General features: G+C 40.2%; 1 protein-coding gene across 1 annotated transcript in view; it reads left to right on the top strand.

The window, feature by feature from the left end:
- The window catches only part of nfia (nuclear factor I/A), a 207,356-nt gene that overhangs the window by 150,584 nt on the left and 38,296 nt on the right, over positions 1-18,476 (top strand). The window contains exon 7 of the mRNA XM_060941338.1: positions 10,376-10,504. Coding sequence (XP_060797321.1) covers positions 10,376-10,504 — 129 coding nt within the window. The remainder of the gene's footprint in view (positions 1-10,375; positions 10,505-18,476) is intronic.

Raw genomic sequence — 18,476 nt, 5'->3', positions numbered from 1 at the left:
CAAAACATTAACTTTATTCTTCTTTAACCATTCTTTGGTAGAATGACTTGTGTGCTTAGGGTCGTTGTCTTGCTGCATGACCCACCTTGTCTTGAGATTCAGTTCATGGACAGATGTCCTGACATTTTCCTTTAGACTTTGCTGGTATAATTCAGAATTCATTGTTCCATCAATGATGGCAAGCCGTCCTGGCCCAGATGCAGCAAAACAGGCCCAAACCATGATACTACCACCACCATGTTTCACAGATGGGATAAGGTTCTTATGCTGGAATGCAGTGTTTTTTCTTTCTCCAAACTTAACGCTTCTCATTTAAACCAAAAAGTTCTGTTTTGGTCTCATCTGTCCACAAAACATTTTTCCAAGCACCTTCTGGCTTGTCCACGTGATCTTTAGCAAACTGCAGATGAGCAGCAATGTTCTTTTTGGAGAGCAGTGGCTTTCTCCTTGCAACCCTGCCATGCACACCATTGTTGTTCAGTGTTCTCCTGATGGTGGACTCATGAACATTAACATTAGCCAATGTGAGAGAGGCCTTCAGTTGCTTAGAAGTTACCCTGGGGTCCTTTGTGACCTCACCGACTATTACACACCTTGCTCTTGGAGTGATCTTTGTTGGTCGACCACTCCTGGGGAGGGTAACAATGGCCTTGAATTTCCTCCATTTGTACACAATCTGTCTGACTGTGGATTGGTGGAGTCCAAACTCTTTAGAGATGGTTTTGTAACCTTTTCCAGCCTGATGAGCATCAACAACGCTTTTTCTGAGGTCCTCAGAAATCTCCTTTGTTCGTGCCATGATAGACTTCCACAAACATGTGTTGTGAAGATCAGACTTTGATAGATCCCTGTTCTTTAAATAAAACAGGGTGCCCACTCACACCTGATTGTCATCCCATTGATTGAAAACACCTGACTCTAATTTCACCTTCAAATTAACTGCTAATCCTAGAGGTTCACATACTTTTGCCACTCACAGCTATGTAATACTGGATCATTTTCCTCAATAAATTAAATGACCAAGTATCATATTTTTGTCTCATTTGTTTAACTGGGTTCTCTTTATCTACTTTTAGGACTTATGTGAAAATCTGATGATGTTTTAGGTCATATTTATGCAAAAATATAGAAAATTCTAAAGGGTTCACAAACTTTCAAGCACCGCTGTACTGTGCAAAAGAAAAGAAGCTAGGTTTGGCCATCAAACATGTCTTGATGGATCATTTGGATCATTTACAAGTCCCCCCCCCCCCCCCCCACCCCAACTAATCACTTTAAGGCTCACAAACAGCAATTAAAAAGAAAATCTGTACAGCTAAATGTTGTGTAGTTTAAGGGGCGTGTCAGTGGGGACTCAAAGACTATCAGTATAATCAGAAAGGCGCATCTTGACAATGCCATAGTGCTGTGGTGTGTGTTCACAACACGAGTGTGTGTGCTGATGAGGGTGAAGTCACTGTGTTCAGGGAGCACTGCTTGTCTGTCTGCTGCTGATTGATGTGCTGAACAGACACGTGTGCTGAAGGATGGAAGCACTGGACACACTGCATCTACAGTGACTCCCTTGTTCATACACACCCTGTCAATTTGTCAGAGAGAGAAAGAGAGATTGAGATAGAGAGGGAAGGAGGGAGAGAGAGAGAGAGGAACAGGCATGGAGCAGTGCTGGGCATGTAATAACGTCTCGGAACAAAAAATGCTGAGTGAGGCCAAGCTTTGATTCCATCTGACAGAACTTTTACAAGTGTTCATTACTCACAGACTTCAGGTCTCCTTCAAAGCATACGCACAAATACATAGAGTAGCACACACAAGCTCAAACGCTCTCGAAACTGCTCACTAACCCACAGTGTTTGTTCTGTTATCTTCCTCGGGTTAGTGTTACTCTTGACTCACTCGTTACTTACTCCTGGTCTCTACTTTTTATTAGTCTCACGCAATCTGTTTCTCTTCCAGTCTTATATTCTGTACTTCACCTTGTAGATAAAGAAAATACTAAAGTGCCAGATTGCAGCAAGGTTGCTTCTTGTGTGTTTCTTTAACTCTGTTTGCTCGTGATCCTGTAAAATTGTGTGTGTGGTGCTCTCTTTCCAGGTGATCTGGTGAATATTAACCCATTTTTGACAGAAATATAAAAAAAAAATTGATAGATTTTGTCTTTGAGAGCCTTTGTGCTCGCGCATACCTAAAGACTAGATAATTTTTTTTTCTTGTGTAGTCTGACTCAATCATTTTATAATTACAACCCCAGTGAGAACAAAATTAATGCTGTAGCCAAACAGTTGGACCAGTTTTGCTTGCAGATTATACAAAAAAATGTAGGAAAGGAAATAAGAGTATCAAGTTCAAGCACAAGTAGTTTAATATCCCCCAAGTCCTAGGTGATGGAATGATCATATCTAATCATACCTTATATCTAATCACAGGTTTTGTCAATACTTCGGCAGCACACACCTTTCAAGTCTATATTTGTAGCAGTTTTGTTATCCTTGTTAAATATTTTTTATCAGTTATTTAATTATAATATCATATCGTGAAACTTTTTTTTATCATATGTTTAAGGTCTTCAAGTTTAGTGATCTGATGCTTATGCTAAATTAGTTTAACGTACACAGAAACCAGGAAAAAATTAAGTTTTAGACTTAAAGTGAAATCTAAATGCTGTGCAGAAATTTGACATTTCTTTAAAAAACAAAACAAAATGACAGTCAGCACAAGACATTTTGCTCTAAATCTCATTTCAATGACTGAAGAAAAGTTGCCACACCCTCATCATAACTGTCATTAAATCTTTATTGATATATGACAGCAATTCAAAATGCACTCATATGCATGTGCGCTTACAGTGCCTTCCACAATTATTCCCCCCCGTAAAGGTCGGTAAAAAGGGTTCGAAAAAATCCACCTTTTGGTGAAGTCGCTTCATCTCACACTGAAAAAATGCAAAAAATCCAACCTTTAATTAAAATACATTTATTCAGAGAAAAACAAATCCCTCATCAAGGAATAATTATTTTCAACAAAAACACGTGCCACTATTATTGGCACCCCTGGAAATTACAGTAAACACAATGTAACTGAAGCATGTTTCCCATTTAAATTGTACAGTATTTTTGAGTTGATTGGAGTGTGTACCGTAGGAACTTTCAAGCTGTAATCCATGACTTCCTGATTAACTGGGGGACAAATATGACGTGACACAGAGGCCAAATTCCCTTAGTCATCCATCAACATGGGAAAGATAAGAGAACACACAAACCAAATGAGGGAGAAGTGTGTTGACCTTCATACGGTAGGTCAGAGAATGGTGATAAAATAGTTACTCACCTGAAAGTGCCTATTTCTACTGTTAGGGCAATAATAATAATAATAATAATAATAAAAAGGGGACACCAACTGGAACTGTTACAGACTTGCCTGGAAGAGGATGACAAGAGGCAAAAAAAAAAAAAATCACCAAGGATCACTGTTGGTGAATTATGAGAAAAAGTAAATTCTTGGGGATTCCAAGTCTCCAAAACCACCATCAGATCCCGCTTCCATGCCAACAGATTATCTGGACAGTTTGCCAGGAAAAAGCCTTTTCTGTCAGCTAACCACAAACATAGGCAGAAGTTTGTGAAAAGCTACAACAACTTTGACTGGAACCGTGTTCTATGGCCTGATGGAACAAAAATGGAGCTTTTTGGCAATAAACACTCAAGGTGGGTTTGGCAAAGGGAGGTTGTACAAAGTATTAAATGTAGGTGTGCCAATAATAGTGGCACATGTGTTTTTGTTGCAAATAATTCTTTCTTGATGAGGGATTTGTTTTTCTGTGAATACATTTATTTCAATTAAAGGTTGGATTTTTCTCATTGTTTCAGTGATAGATGAAGCTACTTCACCAAAAGGTGTATTTTTTCTAACTCTTTTTATTAATCTTTACGGGGGGGCAATAATTGTTGGAGGACACTGTAAGTGTATGTAGCAGTTAGACGTTCCCATTAATCATGTTGTATGAGTAAATGAAAGGAATAGATGGTGCGGTTTAGCTGAAAGTCACTACAGAGCACAGCTTTATCTCAGCACACTCCTTTGATCTTTCTCAGCGTGAGATCACAGGATACTTGTGTGTGTGTGTGTGTGTGTGTGTGTGTGTGTGTGTGTGTGTTTAAAAAATGTGCTGATCCTTGCTAGGTCCAAATTCCTTTCTTTCTTTCTTTCTTTTCCTGTGTTCAGTTCATCTCTTTCTCTCTGTCTCCCTGTGTTAGCTGGTGTGATTGCTGTCTATTGTGGCATCGAGGGGAATGGAGCACATGTGGTTGCACTGTTGGGTTGTATGTGTGTGAGTGTGAGGGAAGAGATGGGGTAACCAAAAAAAAAAGCATGACTAGATGATTAGGTGCATAAATTTTCCCTTTTCCTCTGCAATTACATGTCTGTGGGTGTCGTGGTGACACAGTGGGTAGTGTTGCTGCCTTGCAGCTCCAAGATCCTCGAGTCAATCTTGAGCTTGGGTTTCCTCTGGTTTCCTCTCGCCTCCTAAAAAACATGCCAGTTGGTGGGTCGGCTATGCTAAATTGCTCCTAGATGTGAATGTGTCCTGCAGTGGACTGGTGTACTATCCAGGGTGTATTCACACCTCACACCTTGTGTTCCTCCAGATCCGCCATGATCCTCCTGACCAGGATAAATTAGGTGTCTGTGGGTGTCCTGGTCAGGATCATGGTGGATCTGGAGGAACATGAGGTGTGAATACACCCTGGATAGTACACCAGTCCATGGCAGGACACATATTCACATCTAGGGGCAATTTAGCATAGCCGACCCACCAACTGGCATGTTTTTAGGAGGTGAGAGGAAACCAGAGGAAACCCAAGCTCAAGATTGACCCGAGGATCTTGGAGCTGCAAGGCAGCAACACTACCCACTGTGTCACCACGACACCCACAGACACACTGGAGACGAATGATTAAATCATGTGTCTGTGTTAGAGTGAGAGTAAAACGTGAATAACTTCTATTAAGATCAAGATCCACCTTTTTAAATGCAATTTCTTTCTGTAACATAAAGTAATGACAGTGTTTCTCCATACTTTTGCTCCCACAGAAGGCCACACTGCTCCACCTGAGACTCCTACTTACTTTCTCACTAAAGCAGGTTACAGTTTATGGCCAGTGTCACTGATCCACAAACAATGGCTTGATGAAAACGTTTGGCTCTTTATTACACTTTAATAATCCTCTTTCGTTGATGGTAATTCTGGATACAAATCTTCTTTTACCTCTTTGTCTTTTTCTCCACTTAAAGTTCAATACATTCTCAGAAAATTTTTTCTTCTCATTCTCATTATCTCTAGCCGCTTTATCCTTCTACAGGGTCGCAGGCAAGCTGGAGCCTATCCCAGCTGACTACGGGCGAAAGGCGGGGTACACCCTGGCCAGGTCATCACAGGGCTGACACATAGACACAGACAACCATTCACACCTACGGTCAATTTAGAGCCACCAGTTAACCTAACCTGCATGTCTTTGGACTGTGGGGGAAACCGGAGCACCCGGAGGAAACCCACACGGACACGGGCAGAACATGCAAACTCCACACAGAAAGGCCATCGCCGGCCACGGGGCTCGAACCCGGACCTTCTTGCTGTGAGGTGACAGCGCTAACCACTACACCACCGTGCCTTTTCTTTAAAAGTATTTATCTTGCCATCCTGATCCTAAGGCAGGAAGTGTTCCTGTTTAACAGCCGGATGAGAAATTAGAGCCTGTGTGTCCACGCTGTCCCATCGCCACCCATCCATGCTTAGTATTACAGTGGCTAATAAGCTCACACCAGTCCCTAATTGCCTCCAGTGTCGCTTTCTATATTTTCATCAGTTTGCATTGCAGGTGTTAAGCTGCAGTAGGTTCATCCTGATTGGTGTCTGATATGAATCTCAGAATGAGGGAGAGGCAGTAAGGAGTCTGAGCCTAATAGGGGATAATATAGCAACATCATGCATGTGCTTCTGAACCGTTGCTCTTATTTAACTCCTGCTAAGCCAGAGCAGCCAGAGACAGTGTGAATGTTCTGCGCTTTGCTGCTGTCTTCTTAAAGGAACACTTCAACCAGAAAGGAAATGCATACAATGTCCCCCTTCCAACAAATAAATGCAAAATTTTATATTGAAAGTACTATAGCCTTACAGTTACTGGAAACATATCACTACCATTTTGTCATTGTGTAAATCACATTTTTCTCACTTACCTTAAACAATAACTTTTGGCTCAGTAACACCATTTGTACATAAATAGTTTCTTAAACGGGGGCGTAGTGAGGTGTAGTGGTTAGCACTGTCACCTCACAGCAAGAAGGTCCGGGTTCGAGCCCCGTGGCCGGCGAGGGCCTTTCTGTGCGGAGTTTGCATGTTCTCCCCGTGTCCGCGTGGGTTTCCTCCGGGTGCTCCGGTTTCCCCCACAGTCCAAAGACATGCAGGTTAGGTTAACTGGTGACTCTAAATTGACCGTAGGTGTGAATGTGAGCATGAATGGTTGTCTGTGTCTATGTGTCAGCCCTGTGATGACCTGGCGACTTGTCCAGGGTGTACCCTGCCTTTCGCCCGTAGTCAGCTGGGATAGGCTCCAGCTTGCCTGCGACCCTGTGGAACAGGATAAAGCGGCTAGAGATAATGGATGGATGGATAGTTGATTAAGACTATGATTTTTTTTATTTTCATCTTTTACATTTTCAAAATGACAAAAAAGGAAAAGGACCCAAAGCAAAAGTTTGAGCACCCTGCATGGTACCTAGTAGCACCCCCTTTGGCAAGTATCACAGCTTGTAAACACTTTTTGTAGCCAGCTAACAATCTTTCAGTTCTTACCTGGGGGATTTTCGCGCATTTGTCCTTGCAAAAGGCTTCCAGTTCTACAAGTTTCTTGGGCTGTCTTGCATGCACTGCTCTTTTCAGATCTATCCACAGATTTTCAATGATGTTTAGGTCAGGGGACTGTGAGGGCCAGGGCAAAACCTTCAGCTTGGGTCTCTTGAGGTATTCCATTGTAGATTTTGAGGTGTGTTTTGGATCATCGTCTTATTGTAGGACCCATCCTCTTTTTAACTTCAACTTTTTTACAGATGGTGTGATGTTTGCTTCCAGAGTTTGCTGGTATTTATTCGAATCCATGCTTCCCTCGACCAATGAAATGTGCCCTGTGCCACTGGCTGCAACACAACCCCAAAGCATGATCGATCCACACCCATGCTTCAGAGTTGGAGACGTGTTCTTTTCCTGGAATTTGGCACCCTTTTTTCTCCAAACATACCTTTGCACATTGTGGCCAAAATGTTCTATTTTGATTTCATCAGTCCACAGGACTTGTTTCCAAAATGCATCAGGCTTATTTAGATGTTCATTTGCAAACTTCAGACGCTGAATTTTGTGGCTAGGATGCAGGAAAGGTTTTCTTCTGATGACTCTCCCATGAAGGTCGTATTTGTTCAGGTGTCGCTGCATAGTAGAACAGTGCACCACCACTCCAGGGTCTGCTAAATCTTTCTGAAGGTCTTTTGCAGTCAAACAGGGGTTTTTATTTGCCTTTCTAGCAATCTAACGAGCAGTTCTTTCAGAAAGTTTTCTTCATCTTCCAGACCTCACCTTGATCTCCACTGTTTCTGTTAACTGCCATTTCTTAATAACATTACGATCTGAGGAAACAGCTACCTGAAAACTCTTTGCTATGTTCTTGTAGCCTTCTCCTGCTTTGTGAGCATCAATTATTTTATTATTCAGAATGCGAGGGAGTTGCTTAGAGGAGCCCATGGCTGTTGATTTTAGGGACAAGTTTGAGGAGTCAGAGAATTTATACTGCTTTGAAATCTGCATCATCTGACCTTTCCAAGCGAAGAATTTGAACAAGCCACAGCTCAATAAGCTAATTAAGGTCTGGAAGCTTGGTAAAAGTTACCTGAGAACTCAAATGTATTGGGGTGCTCAAACTTTCGCCTGGTGTTCCTTTTCTTTTTTCACTCTCCAATTGTACAAAACAAAAATAATACACAAATCTTGCAGAAAACGCTGAAAAGAAATGTCGTCTTTACCTTTATGCCTTTTGGTGATCAGTTCATCTTTTGCTCACTTAACTATTCACAGTAACAGGCATTTTCAGTAAGGGTGCCCAAACTTTTGCATGCCACTGTACGTCATGCATCACGTGGTGGGCTTTCTCCGTTCGTGCAAGGCATTGTGGGATACAAATTTGAAACCGGAGAGAAAAATGGAGGACGTGAGTGTGCGAATGAAACGTAGAAGACCGACTAAGGTAACAGAAAGCAAGAAGAAAAGCCGTTATGTTGCGAAGGAAAGGAAACGCAGGACCAAACTAATAAATATCGTCGGTCAGCGAGTACCTCGGTGTGATCAGCTGTTTGTTTAGTGACAGAATGATGGAACTGTCAGTGCACGGTCAAGGTAAACCTGTAGATGGCAGTAATGCAACACTGTGGATGCCAGCTGCCGTAAAACCCAAAAGAAGAAGGAGGCAAATCTGCGCATGCGCACATGGACTTCCTCTGTCTGCTTGACTGCACAAAGCGAGTGATTTCATGCACATTATTTGCTTGGGAATCCCTCAAATTAAATAACTTCCCAGCCACAGAATGGCCTGTTTTTTAGAGATATTACAGAAATAAACATATCACAATGACCAAATTTCAGAGGGAACTAAATTTCAACGATTTTATGAAATCGAAAGGCCGTCTACTTTTAAGAATTCTTCTTCTTTTGGGATATATATAATGTGTGTGTGTGTATGTATATGTATAATTAGAATAATTTCTTTGAACTTTGGCGCACAGCTCTTTACCTGAGTCACATTTTTTGCTACTAATTTGCAGAAGAAAATTATCCTATTTTTAGATAGAGCTATTGCTGATTTTATCTTTCTGATGTCCTTTTTCCATAAATTACAGATGACAATGTGTCACACCGGATCAGAAACCACATAAGCAAACAAATCTATTAAAACTAACAAACTCCACATGATTTGACAAGTGTGGTAGGAGCTTGATGACCTGATCAGGTGGATATAAAGTTTCATTATGCATAATTAACATTAACCTTGTCACACCAGTACAAAACTAAATAAACAAACTTCTTCAGATTATAGGCTGAGTGGTTGGGAGGGAAAATGTGTGAATTTAGTTTCTGGCTCAATTAATGTCATCTGTTTTTCTCTTTGCATCACTGTTCTGATACATCCTTATAGCACATAGCTACTGTATTTCACAATATTTTAATGAAATCCACTGTGTTAGTTTTGTCTCTTGCTTCCCTGTTCATCATCATCATTATTATCATCATAGTATCCATTTGTAGTATTAAAAATGACTACATTAAGGGGGTGAAGAAAAACTCGGTTTAATCAGAAGATTGATCTGCCAGTTTATGATGTGGCCGTGTCATTTTATACGGCTAGAAAATGGTTAAAAACCATTATTGGTGTAGAAAATGGATGTACATGACAGTTGTTTGGCATATTTGCATGTGTCTGTGTGTGAGAGGGAGACCGAGAGCCCGCAACATACCACCAGGTCAAAAGTTTGGAAATACTTTGGTTTCAACCAAAGCTAAGCAGGAAATCTGACAAAACCACTGCATTTTGAAAAACTTGAAACACTGCCTTTACAAATTAGTTTATTGAATAACTTACATTATAGCAGTTACATACACACCACTTGCCATGTTACGAAGAAACTAGAAAGCACAAAGAGCTCTGTCCTGATGACATAGTGGAAAACATCAGTTCGACTAAACTGAATCATACTAAAACAGACCTGAATCAGACCGTGTCTGTGCTGAACCGAATCATATCAGATCAGCAGTGCATAAAAGTGTATCACATTGTTACATGTTTAACTGTATAATGTTTTTTTCATTGTATTGTGATTTGTATTTTACCGTCTGAAAGAGGAAGATACGAGGGAGACTATTCAGTCTTTACTCTATATAATATACTATACATCAAATTAAATATTTTAGAGAATCTGAATAAAACTCTCAAGCAAACCCTTTATTTAGTTATAGCACGCATATAATATATAGCACTATATTTTGCTATATCGTTATAACATCCACTGCTGAAAATAATCCATGGAAAATTTGAACAATCAGGCTCTGGCAGGAAACTCACACACTCATTCACACTTCCTAAACTTCCCCTAAATGGTTGTGTCACTTGTGTGCTGTAGGTTCTGCGTCCTTTGCCGCTTTCTTGTTCTCCTGCTACCTTCCCGTTACACACACATGTACACACTTGCAGCCCTCTGTGCTGTTCTGTCAGCTGTGCGCCAGCCTGTGTCTTCATTCCATTGCCTTATTAAAACTGCACTTATCAATCATTCTTGCCAGGAGTGCCATCGCCCACCACATTAAAGAAGTCAGAGAAGTCTGGTTTCAGCAGCCCTGTGCCTTCGCAGACCTCCTCCCCCCGAACGGCATTCACACACCATCATCGAGCAGTCATTACAGGACCCAGAGGTGAGGTCCAAAACCCCCACCCCACCCCACCCTTCTCCTCCAAACCCTGCCAGCACCACCTTGAGCCCCCTGCAGAGCCCCTAAACACACCCAGCAGCACCCCTTTCTGCTCCTTCCTCTGCTCCTCCACACCTTTTCCCAGGGCGAACCTCCCCAGTGCAGGATGGACATGTGGGGAACCCTCTTCTCTGTGCAAAACACGGCTGGAGCATGCGTGTGGTGAAGAGCCACTTTGCTTCCAAGTCAAATCAGTCTTTAAGGACTGTAAAATGTAGGTATAAACACGAGAAATCATGCACTTAAATTTTAACTTCTTAAATGACTTAGCAATTTAATCTTTGTTATACTGCTACAGACAGAGCAAACATTAAGAGTGGTGCTACACTATGCATCTATGTTGCATAAACCCCAATAAAAATGCAATTTTATCATAGCATTTCAGATTTCATACTCTGCGCAGGAATAGGGTTTTTGTTTTTTTTTCCTGTGTAGGCCTCTCCAACAGTTGAGGGATATTGTTGAATCCCAAATGGCTTCCTGTCCACTACAGTTCTTCATAAAGGCATACAAAACCCAAAAAATAAACTCCTTTATTCTGACAGATAATATCCATACAATACATGTTCGATTATTCTTTGTTTTATATTTGTACCTGTATACTGTATACAAATTGTTTTCCTTTTAAAATAAAATGTCCCTGGGCGCTGACATCTTACTCTCTCCGAGGTTCAAATATCATGCTCTGAGTACAAATTACGTGAGAGAATCTGAGATTGTGGTGTCACTTACTCACGACATAACTTACCGAGGCTGAGATCCAGTGGATACTTCTAAATTGTTGTAAACAACCCTGAAAACGCCCAAGTGTCTAGCATTTGAGTGTAAAAATAAGCCTGATCACTGAAGCAGTGAACACACACACACACACACACACACGTGAGCAGACACATGCTCAGCCAGGAAGCCGTTTGCTACCTACGGTATAAATGTTCCATCGCCAGCTACTCGCAGTGGGTTGGGTGGGGTTTTTTTTCCAAAAAATTTATTGTATTTTTATGTGACATGCTTTTGTTTGTTTATATTCACTGAGAATAGCTATCTTTTTAGACAGCAAGAATCGCATTGCTATGACAACAAATATTGTTTACGAGTATTTGTGTCAATACTGTGTATGTGTTATCTAGCTGAGTGAGATTTAAACTTCATAAAAGTGAAGTCTGTTGGTTTGCGGATTTTGCTATCATTAAAAATCACATGGTTACAGAAAATTTCTGATTATATTTTTCGAATTAGAAGCCTTTATTTGTCACATATACAGTGGTGCTTGAAAGTTTGGGAACCCTTTAGAATTTTCTGTTTTTCTGCATAAATATGACCTAAAACATCAACAGATTTTCACTCAAGTCCTAAAAGTAGATAAAGAGAGCCCAGTTAAACAAACAAGACAAAAATATGATACTTGGTCATTTAATTTATTGAGGAAATTGATCCAATACTACATATCTGTGAGTGGCAAAAGTATGTGAACCTCTAGGATTAACAGTTAATTAGAAGGTGAAATTAGAGTCAGGTGTTTGTCATCCCATTGATTGAAATCAGGTGTGAGTGGGCACCCTGTTTTATTTAAAGAACAGGGATCTATCAAAGTCTGATCTTCACAACACATGTTTGTGGAAGTGTATCATGGCACGAACAAAGGAGATTTCTGAGGACCTCAGAAAAAGTGTTGTTGATGCTCATCAGGCTGGAAAAGGTTATAAAACCATCTCTAAAGAGTTTGGATTCCACCAATCCACAGTCAGACAGATTGTGTACAAATGGAGGAAATTCAAGACCATTGTTACCCTCCCCAGGAGTGGTCGACCAACAAAGATCATTCCAAGAGCAAGGCATGTAATAGTCAGTGAGGTCACAAAGGACCCCAGGGTAACTTCTAAGCAACTGAAGGCCTCTCTCACATTGACTAATGTTCATGAGTCCACCATCAGGAGAACACTGAACAACAATGGTGTGCATGGCAGGGCTGCAAGGAGAAAGCCGCTGCTCTCCAAAAAGAACATTGCTGCTCGTCTGCAGTTTGCTAAAGATCACGTGGACAAGACAGAAGGCGCTTGGAAAAATGTTTTGTGGACGGATGAGACCAAAATAGAACTTTTTGGTTTAAATGAGAAGCGTTAAGTTTGGAGAAAGAAAAAACACTGCATTCCAGCATAAGAACCTTATCCCATCTGTGAAACATGGTGGTGGTAGTATCATGGTTTGGGCCTGTTTTGCTGCATCTGGGTCAGGATGGCTTGCCATCATTGATGGAACAATGAATTCTGAATTATACCAGCGAATTCTAAAGGAAAATGTCAGGACATCTGTCCATGAACTGAATCTCAAGAGAAGGTGGGTCATGCAGCAAGACAACGACCCTAAGCACACAAGTCATTCTACCAAAGAATGGTTAAAGAAGAATAAAGTTAATGTTTCGGAATGGCCAAGTCAAAGTCCTGACCTTAATCCAATCGAAATGTTATGGAAGGACCTGAAGCGAGCAGTTCATGTGAGGAAACCCACCAACATCCCAGAGTTGAAGCTGTTCTGTACGGAGGAATGGGCTAAAATTCCTCTAAGCCGGTGTGCAGGACTGATCAACAGTTACCGGAAACGTTTAGTTGCAGTTATTGCTGCACAAGGGGGTCACACCAGATACTGAAAGCAAAGGTTCACATACTTTTGCCACTCACAGATATGTAATATTGGATCATTTTCCTCAATAAATAAATGACCAAGGATCATATTTTTGTCTCATTTGTTTAACTGGGTTCTCTTTATCTACTTTTAGGACTTGTGTGAAAATCTGATGTTTTAGGTCATATTTATGCAAAAATATAGAAAATTCTAAAGGGTTCCCAAACTTTCAAGCTCCACTGTACATTACAGCACAGTGAAGTTCTTTCTCTGCATTTAACCAGTCTGATGCTGTGAACACATACAGAGAGAGTGAGACAGAGAGCAGTGGCACCTTCATTTTTAGAATTAGAAGCCTGTATTTGATGGCCCTGTGTTACTAAGGTAAACAGTGTACTATTGAACCGGTTATGTCAAAAGCGGATATCCGGTTTCAGTGCAAATGGTTGTGTCCTGGTAAACCAATTTTTAGCAATATTATAACTTTTAAAATAGATAAATTGTTGTTATAAAGTTTTATCTTTAATTTAAAGGTGTGAGGGGGCACATCAGGGCATTTACCATAATCGGCAAACAGTGTTTATTTTTGGGGTTTTGTTTGGCTTTAAAGTCTGTGGGGAAGACTGAGATCTGTGAAGTATAGCCAAGGGGTCAGTGAGTTCTTTATACAGTTACAGTCCTGGAAATCTCAAAATGTTTATTTCTGATTGAGTTCTTATACCGGTAGGTGCTAGCCTGTTTGAATAATTGTTTAAATTGAATGGGATTAATCCAAACTTCAATAACCCCCCAAAAAATCAACTTATAATTAATGTCTTTGTGGAACAAATATATTCGGTCAGTGTAAATTCAGAAACATCAAGCTCTATGCTCCCAATAAATAAGATGTAATATGCATTTAAATAATGATCATCTTACTTGGCTAGTTTGATTATGTTTGCAAAATTAATCTGTATTGAGAGCGTTATTTTATAGTTAAAATAATACTTCTCTGCAAAAAGTTGAGAACCATTGCACTACAGTATATACGCTCACTATAGGGTCTGACGTAGTATTTTTGTAGAACCTATGTAGTTCACTCTATGCTAACAATTTGAAATTCAGCCACAGAAAAAAGAGCAGTTCCAAAAAGTGACTGTTGTTAACCAGAGTTAAATTTGATGCTGTGAAGTGAAAATAAACTGTGCCGTTAATTCCATGCATTTATTTAAAACCTTTTTCGCAATATTGTGCACAAGTCAAGCAGTTTATCTATGAAGTTTAGGAAATGCATGTTTTAATAGGTACAACATTTGAATATTATCCTTTCTCCTTTATATAGTATGTAAACAGAGTGAAAATGTGACTAGTATTTACATAGCGAATTCATCTAATGTGGTCACAGTATAGGATAATTCTCAGTATTATACAGGGTGTTTCAAAAAATTTGATATTATTTGAAATGTAAATATCCAGAAACTACACAGTCTAGGCAAATGAAACTGAACAGGCTTAATGTTGAGCAATATAAGATTGATTCCTCAAAATTTGAATGAGAAATTCAAAAGGTACACTACCGTTCAAAAGTTTGGGGTCACTTTGAAATTTCCTTATTTTTGAAAGAAAAGCACTGTTCTTTTCAATGAAGGTCACTTTAAACTAATCAGAAATACACTCTATACATTGCTAATGTGGTAAATGACTATTCTAGCTGCAAATGTCTGGTTTTTGGTGCAATATCTCCATAGGTGTATAGAGGCCCATTTCCAGCAACTCTCACTCCAGTGTTCTAATGGTACAATGTGTTTGCTCATTGCCTCAGAAGGCTAATGGATGATTAGAAAACCCTTGTACAATCATGTTAGCACAGCTGAAAACAGTTTAGCTCTATAGGTGGGGTTTACATTAGACCGTATCAGCGGATCATCAGATTAACGTTTTTAAAACGATTAGTGTGCACACAGCAACGCCAATACACGATTCGCGTGCACACAGCAACGCCAATACACGGATACGCTCGGCTCCGCAGGCATCCTGCGCTCCAAATCACTCCGCCCTGAACAGCGAGTGCCCTCTGGAGGGTGCGCACTCCGGCCCTGCGCAGCTCACAGAGCGCGCGAGTATAGCGCACGAGCAGTGATTTGGGACTGAGCCGCTGTGTGTGTGATCTCAGTTCATGTCGGGCATGCGCGTCACTTACTACTTGCAAGTGGAAGGATGGCAAGCCTAAAGACAATCATAACTACACAGTGGGCAGTATTTGCATCAGTATTTGCAGTATTTTCATACTTTTATACTCTTTAATGAAAGGTGATACAAGGCGGAAGTCCGTGCCGTTTTTCAGCAGTCACGTCACATGACCAACGCCAGCGAATCAGGAAGGTGGATGTCACAGTGACGTTGTCCAATGACGACGCCAGCTAGAGCTCAGCACAGCGTATCCGCGTATTCTCAATGTTTACACAGCACCGGATCAGACACGATCTGGATTGAATACGTGGACCCTGGCGGATTCCCGTTTCCCGGCGTTTCCAGGCGTTTTAATGTAAACGGACAGTGCATCCGCGAAGAAAACGAGACAGATACGGTCTAATGTAAACTTGGCCTTAGAGAAGCTATAAAACTGACCTTCCTTTGAGCAGATTGAGTTTCTGGAGCATCACATTTGTGGGGTCGATTAAATGCTCAAAATGGCCAGAAAAATGTCTTGACTATATTTTCTATTCATTTTACAACTTATGGTGGGAAATAAAAGTGTGACTTTTCATGGAAAACACAAAATTGTCTGGGTGACCCCAAACTTTTGAACGGTAGTGTATGTGGATTCCATGAATGATTTCACAAATTTTCAATATGCGCGCCTCCTGAGACACAGACAGCCTTCCTATTTGAACTTTTTGTGCCATGTCCAAATCCGCATTGCAGTTGGTGCATTTTTCGAGAATTCTCTCATAAATTCACGCTGCACGGTCTTGTTCGACTGTGTTCGAGCGTACTCTAACACACAAAACGCCTTTTCTTTTCCAGTGAATGGCATTTCTATACCTAAAACGATAAAAACAAAAAATATTAAACATAAAATTTTGACCTATTTCCACACATACTGTTAAAATTTGAGGTCACTTGAACGAGAATTGGCAAAGTTATTAGATTGTGACATGATCAAATTTTTTGAAACACCCTGTACATCAGTTTGTTATCTTTTATGTAAATAAACTTCAGACACTAACTCCAAGAGTAATGGATATCCAAGTTCATATTTAATCTAGATGATGTCAGCACACCATGTATTATCACTTGGTGTGAATTGTTCTGTCAGTTAATAAGGAAAGATTTCAACATGCACTCTCTGTCATGCGCACATGTGCGCGCGCACACACACATAGTCATAGTCACATACAGTCAGGTCCATAAGTATTTGGACAGTGACACAAAATTCATAATTTTGCCTGTCTACACCACTACAGTAGAATTGAAATGAAGCCATCAAGATGTGACTGAAGTGTAGAATTTCAGCTTTAAATCAAGAGGTTTAACAAAAATATTACATTAACTATTTAGGAATTTCAGCTTTTTTATATCATCCCTCTATTTTCAGAGGCTTAAAAGTAATTGGCCAATTGACTGATAAGCCATTTCATGGCTAGTTATGGCCTTTTCCCTCATTATTTCATGACAGATTAAGGAGGTAAAAGGTCTGGAACTGATTCCAAGTGTTGAATTTACATTTGGCAACTGTTCATGGGAAGTCTCAGTAGGCCATAGAGGTGTCGATGCAACTGAAGGAAGCCATCATTAGGACGAAAAAACAAAACAGATCCATCAAAGAGAGAGCATACATTTTAGAGTGGCCAAATCAGCAATTTGATACATTCTTCAAAAATAGGAATCCACTAGTGAGCTTAGCAAAACCAAAAGGCCTGGAAGACCACAGAAAACAACTAATGTGGGTGATTGTCGAATTCTTTCCTTGGTAAAGAAAAACCCCTTCACAACATCTAGCCAAGTTAAGAACACTCTAGAGGAGATAGGCATGCCATTGTCAAAGTCTACAATCAAGAGACGCCTTCGTCAATTTAAATACAGAAGGTTTACCTCAAAAACAGAAAGGCCAGATTAGATTTTGTTAGAGAAAGCCTGCCCAGTTCTGGAATAGGATTCTTTGTGCAAGATTCTTTGAAAATCAGATTAATTCGTACCAGAATGATGGAAAGAGAAGTGTATGGAGAAGGAAACGAAGGGCTCATGATCCAAAGCACATTGCATCATCTGTCAAACATGGTGCACATGGGCATGTATGACTGCCAATGGAACTGAGTCGCTGGTGTTTATTGATGATGTGATTGCTGATAGAAGTAGTATGGTGAATTCTGAAGTGTATAGAGCTATTGGGAAGCATTAGGACAGTGCTTCACACTACACATGGATAATGACCCAAAACATACAGTGAAAGCAACCCAAGAGTTCCTTAAGGCAAAGAAATGAGATGTTCTTAAATGGGCGATTCAGTCACCTGACCTCAATCCATCTGAGCATGCTTTTCACTTACTGAACACAAAACAGAAGGCAGAAAGACCCACAAACAAGCAGCAATGGAAAGCAGCTGCAGTAAAAGCCATCTCAAGGAAGGAAACTCAGCATTTGGTGATGTCCATGGGTTCCAGACTTCAGGCGGTCATTGACTACAAAGAATTTGCATCCAAGTATTAAAAGTAATCCTTATAACTACAGTACCCACCACAATTATTGACACACCTTGTAAAGATTAGTAAAAAGAGTTAGAAAAAAGTGAAGGTACTTTTGGTGAAGTAGCTTCATTTCACACTGAAACAATGAGAAAAATCCAACCTTTAATTGAAATAAATTTTTCACAAAAAAACCCTCCCATCTCTCGTTTCTTTTTCTACGACTGTATTTCAATTAAAGGTTAGATTTTTCTCATTTCTTCAGTGTGAGATGAAACTGCTTCACCAAAAGTTGGATATTTTTTTTCTAACCCTTTTTACTAATTTTTTTTTTTTTACAAGGGGTGCCAATAATTGTGGAGGGCACTGTTTGTTAGTGTGTCCTGTTACTTTTGAGTCCCTGAAAATGGAGGGCCTATGAAAGATGTGGACAATAGAGATGGATAATCAGCCAGAGAGAATATTTAGGGTAAAAAGTAAATCTATTCAATTTCCATTGTTTTGATATGATTGCTAAGTAAGTAATAAAATACTTGGGGGCTTGCTGTTGTTGGAAAATAATCAGTGATGGGGTGGTATGACGTGGCCCAGTGTGAAGCAGAGTCACTGTTACAGTACTAAAATTGATTATT

This window comes from Neoarius graeffei, chromosome 15 (assembly GCF_027579695.1).
Source record: "Neoarius graeffei isolate fNeoGra1 chromosome 15, fNeoGra1.pri, whole genome shotgun sequence".
In the NCBI taxonomy this organism is placed as follows: domain Eukaryota; kingdom Metazoa; phylum Chordata; class Actinopteri; order Siluriformes; family Ariidae; genus Neoarius; species Neoarius graeffei.
The sequence above is the reverse complement of the archived record's forward strand: the minus strand, read 5'-3'. Positions and strand labels throughout refer to the sequence as shown.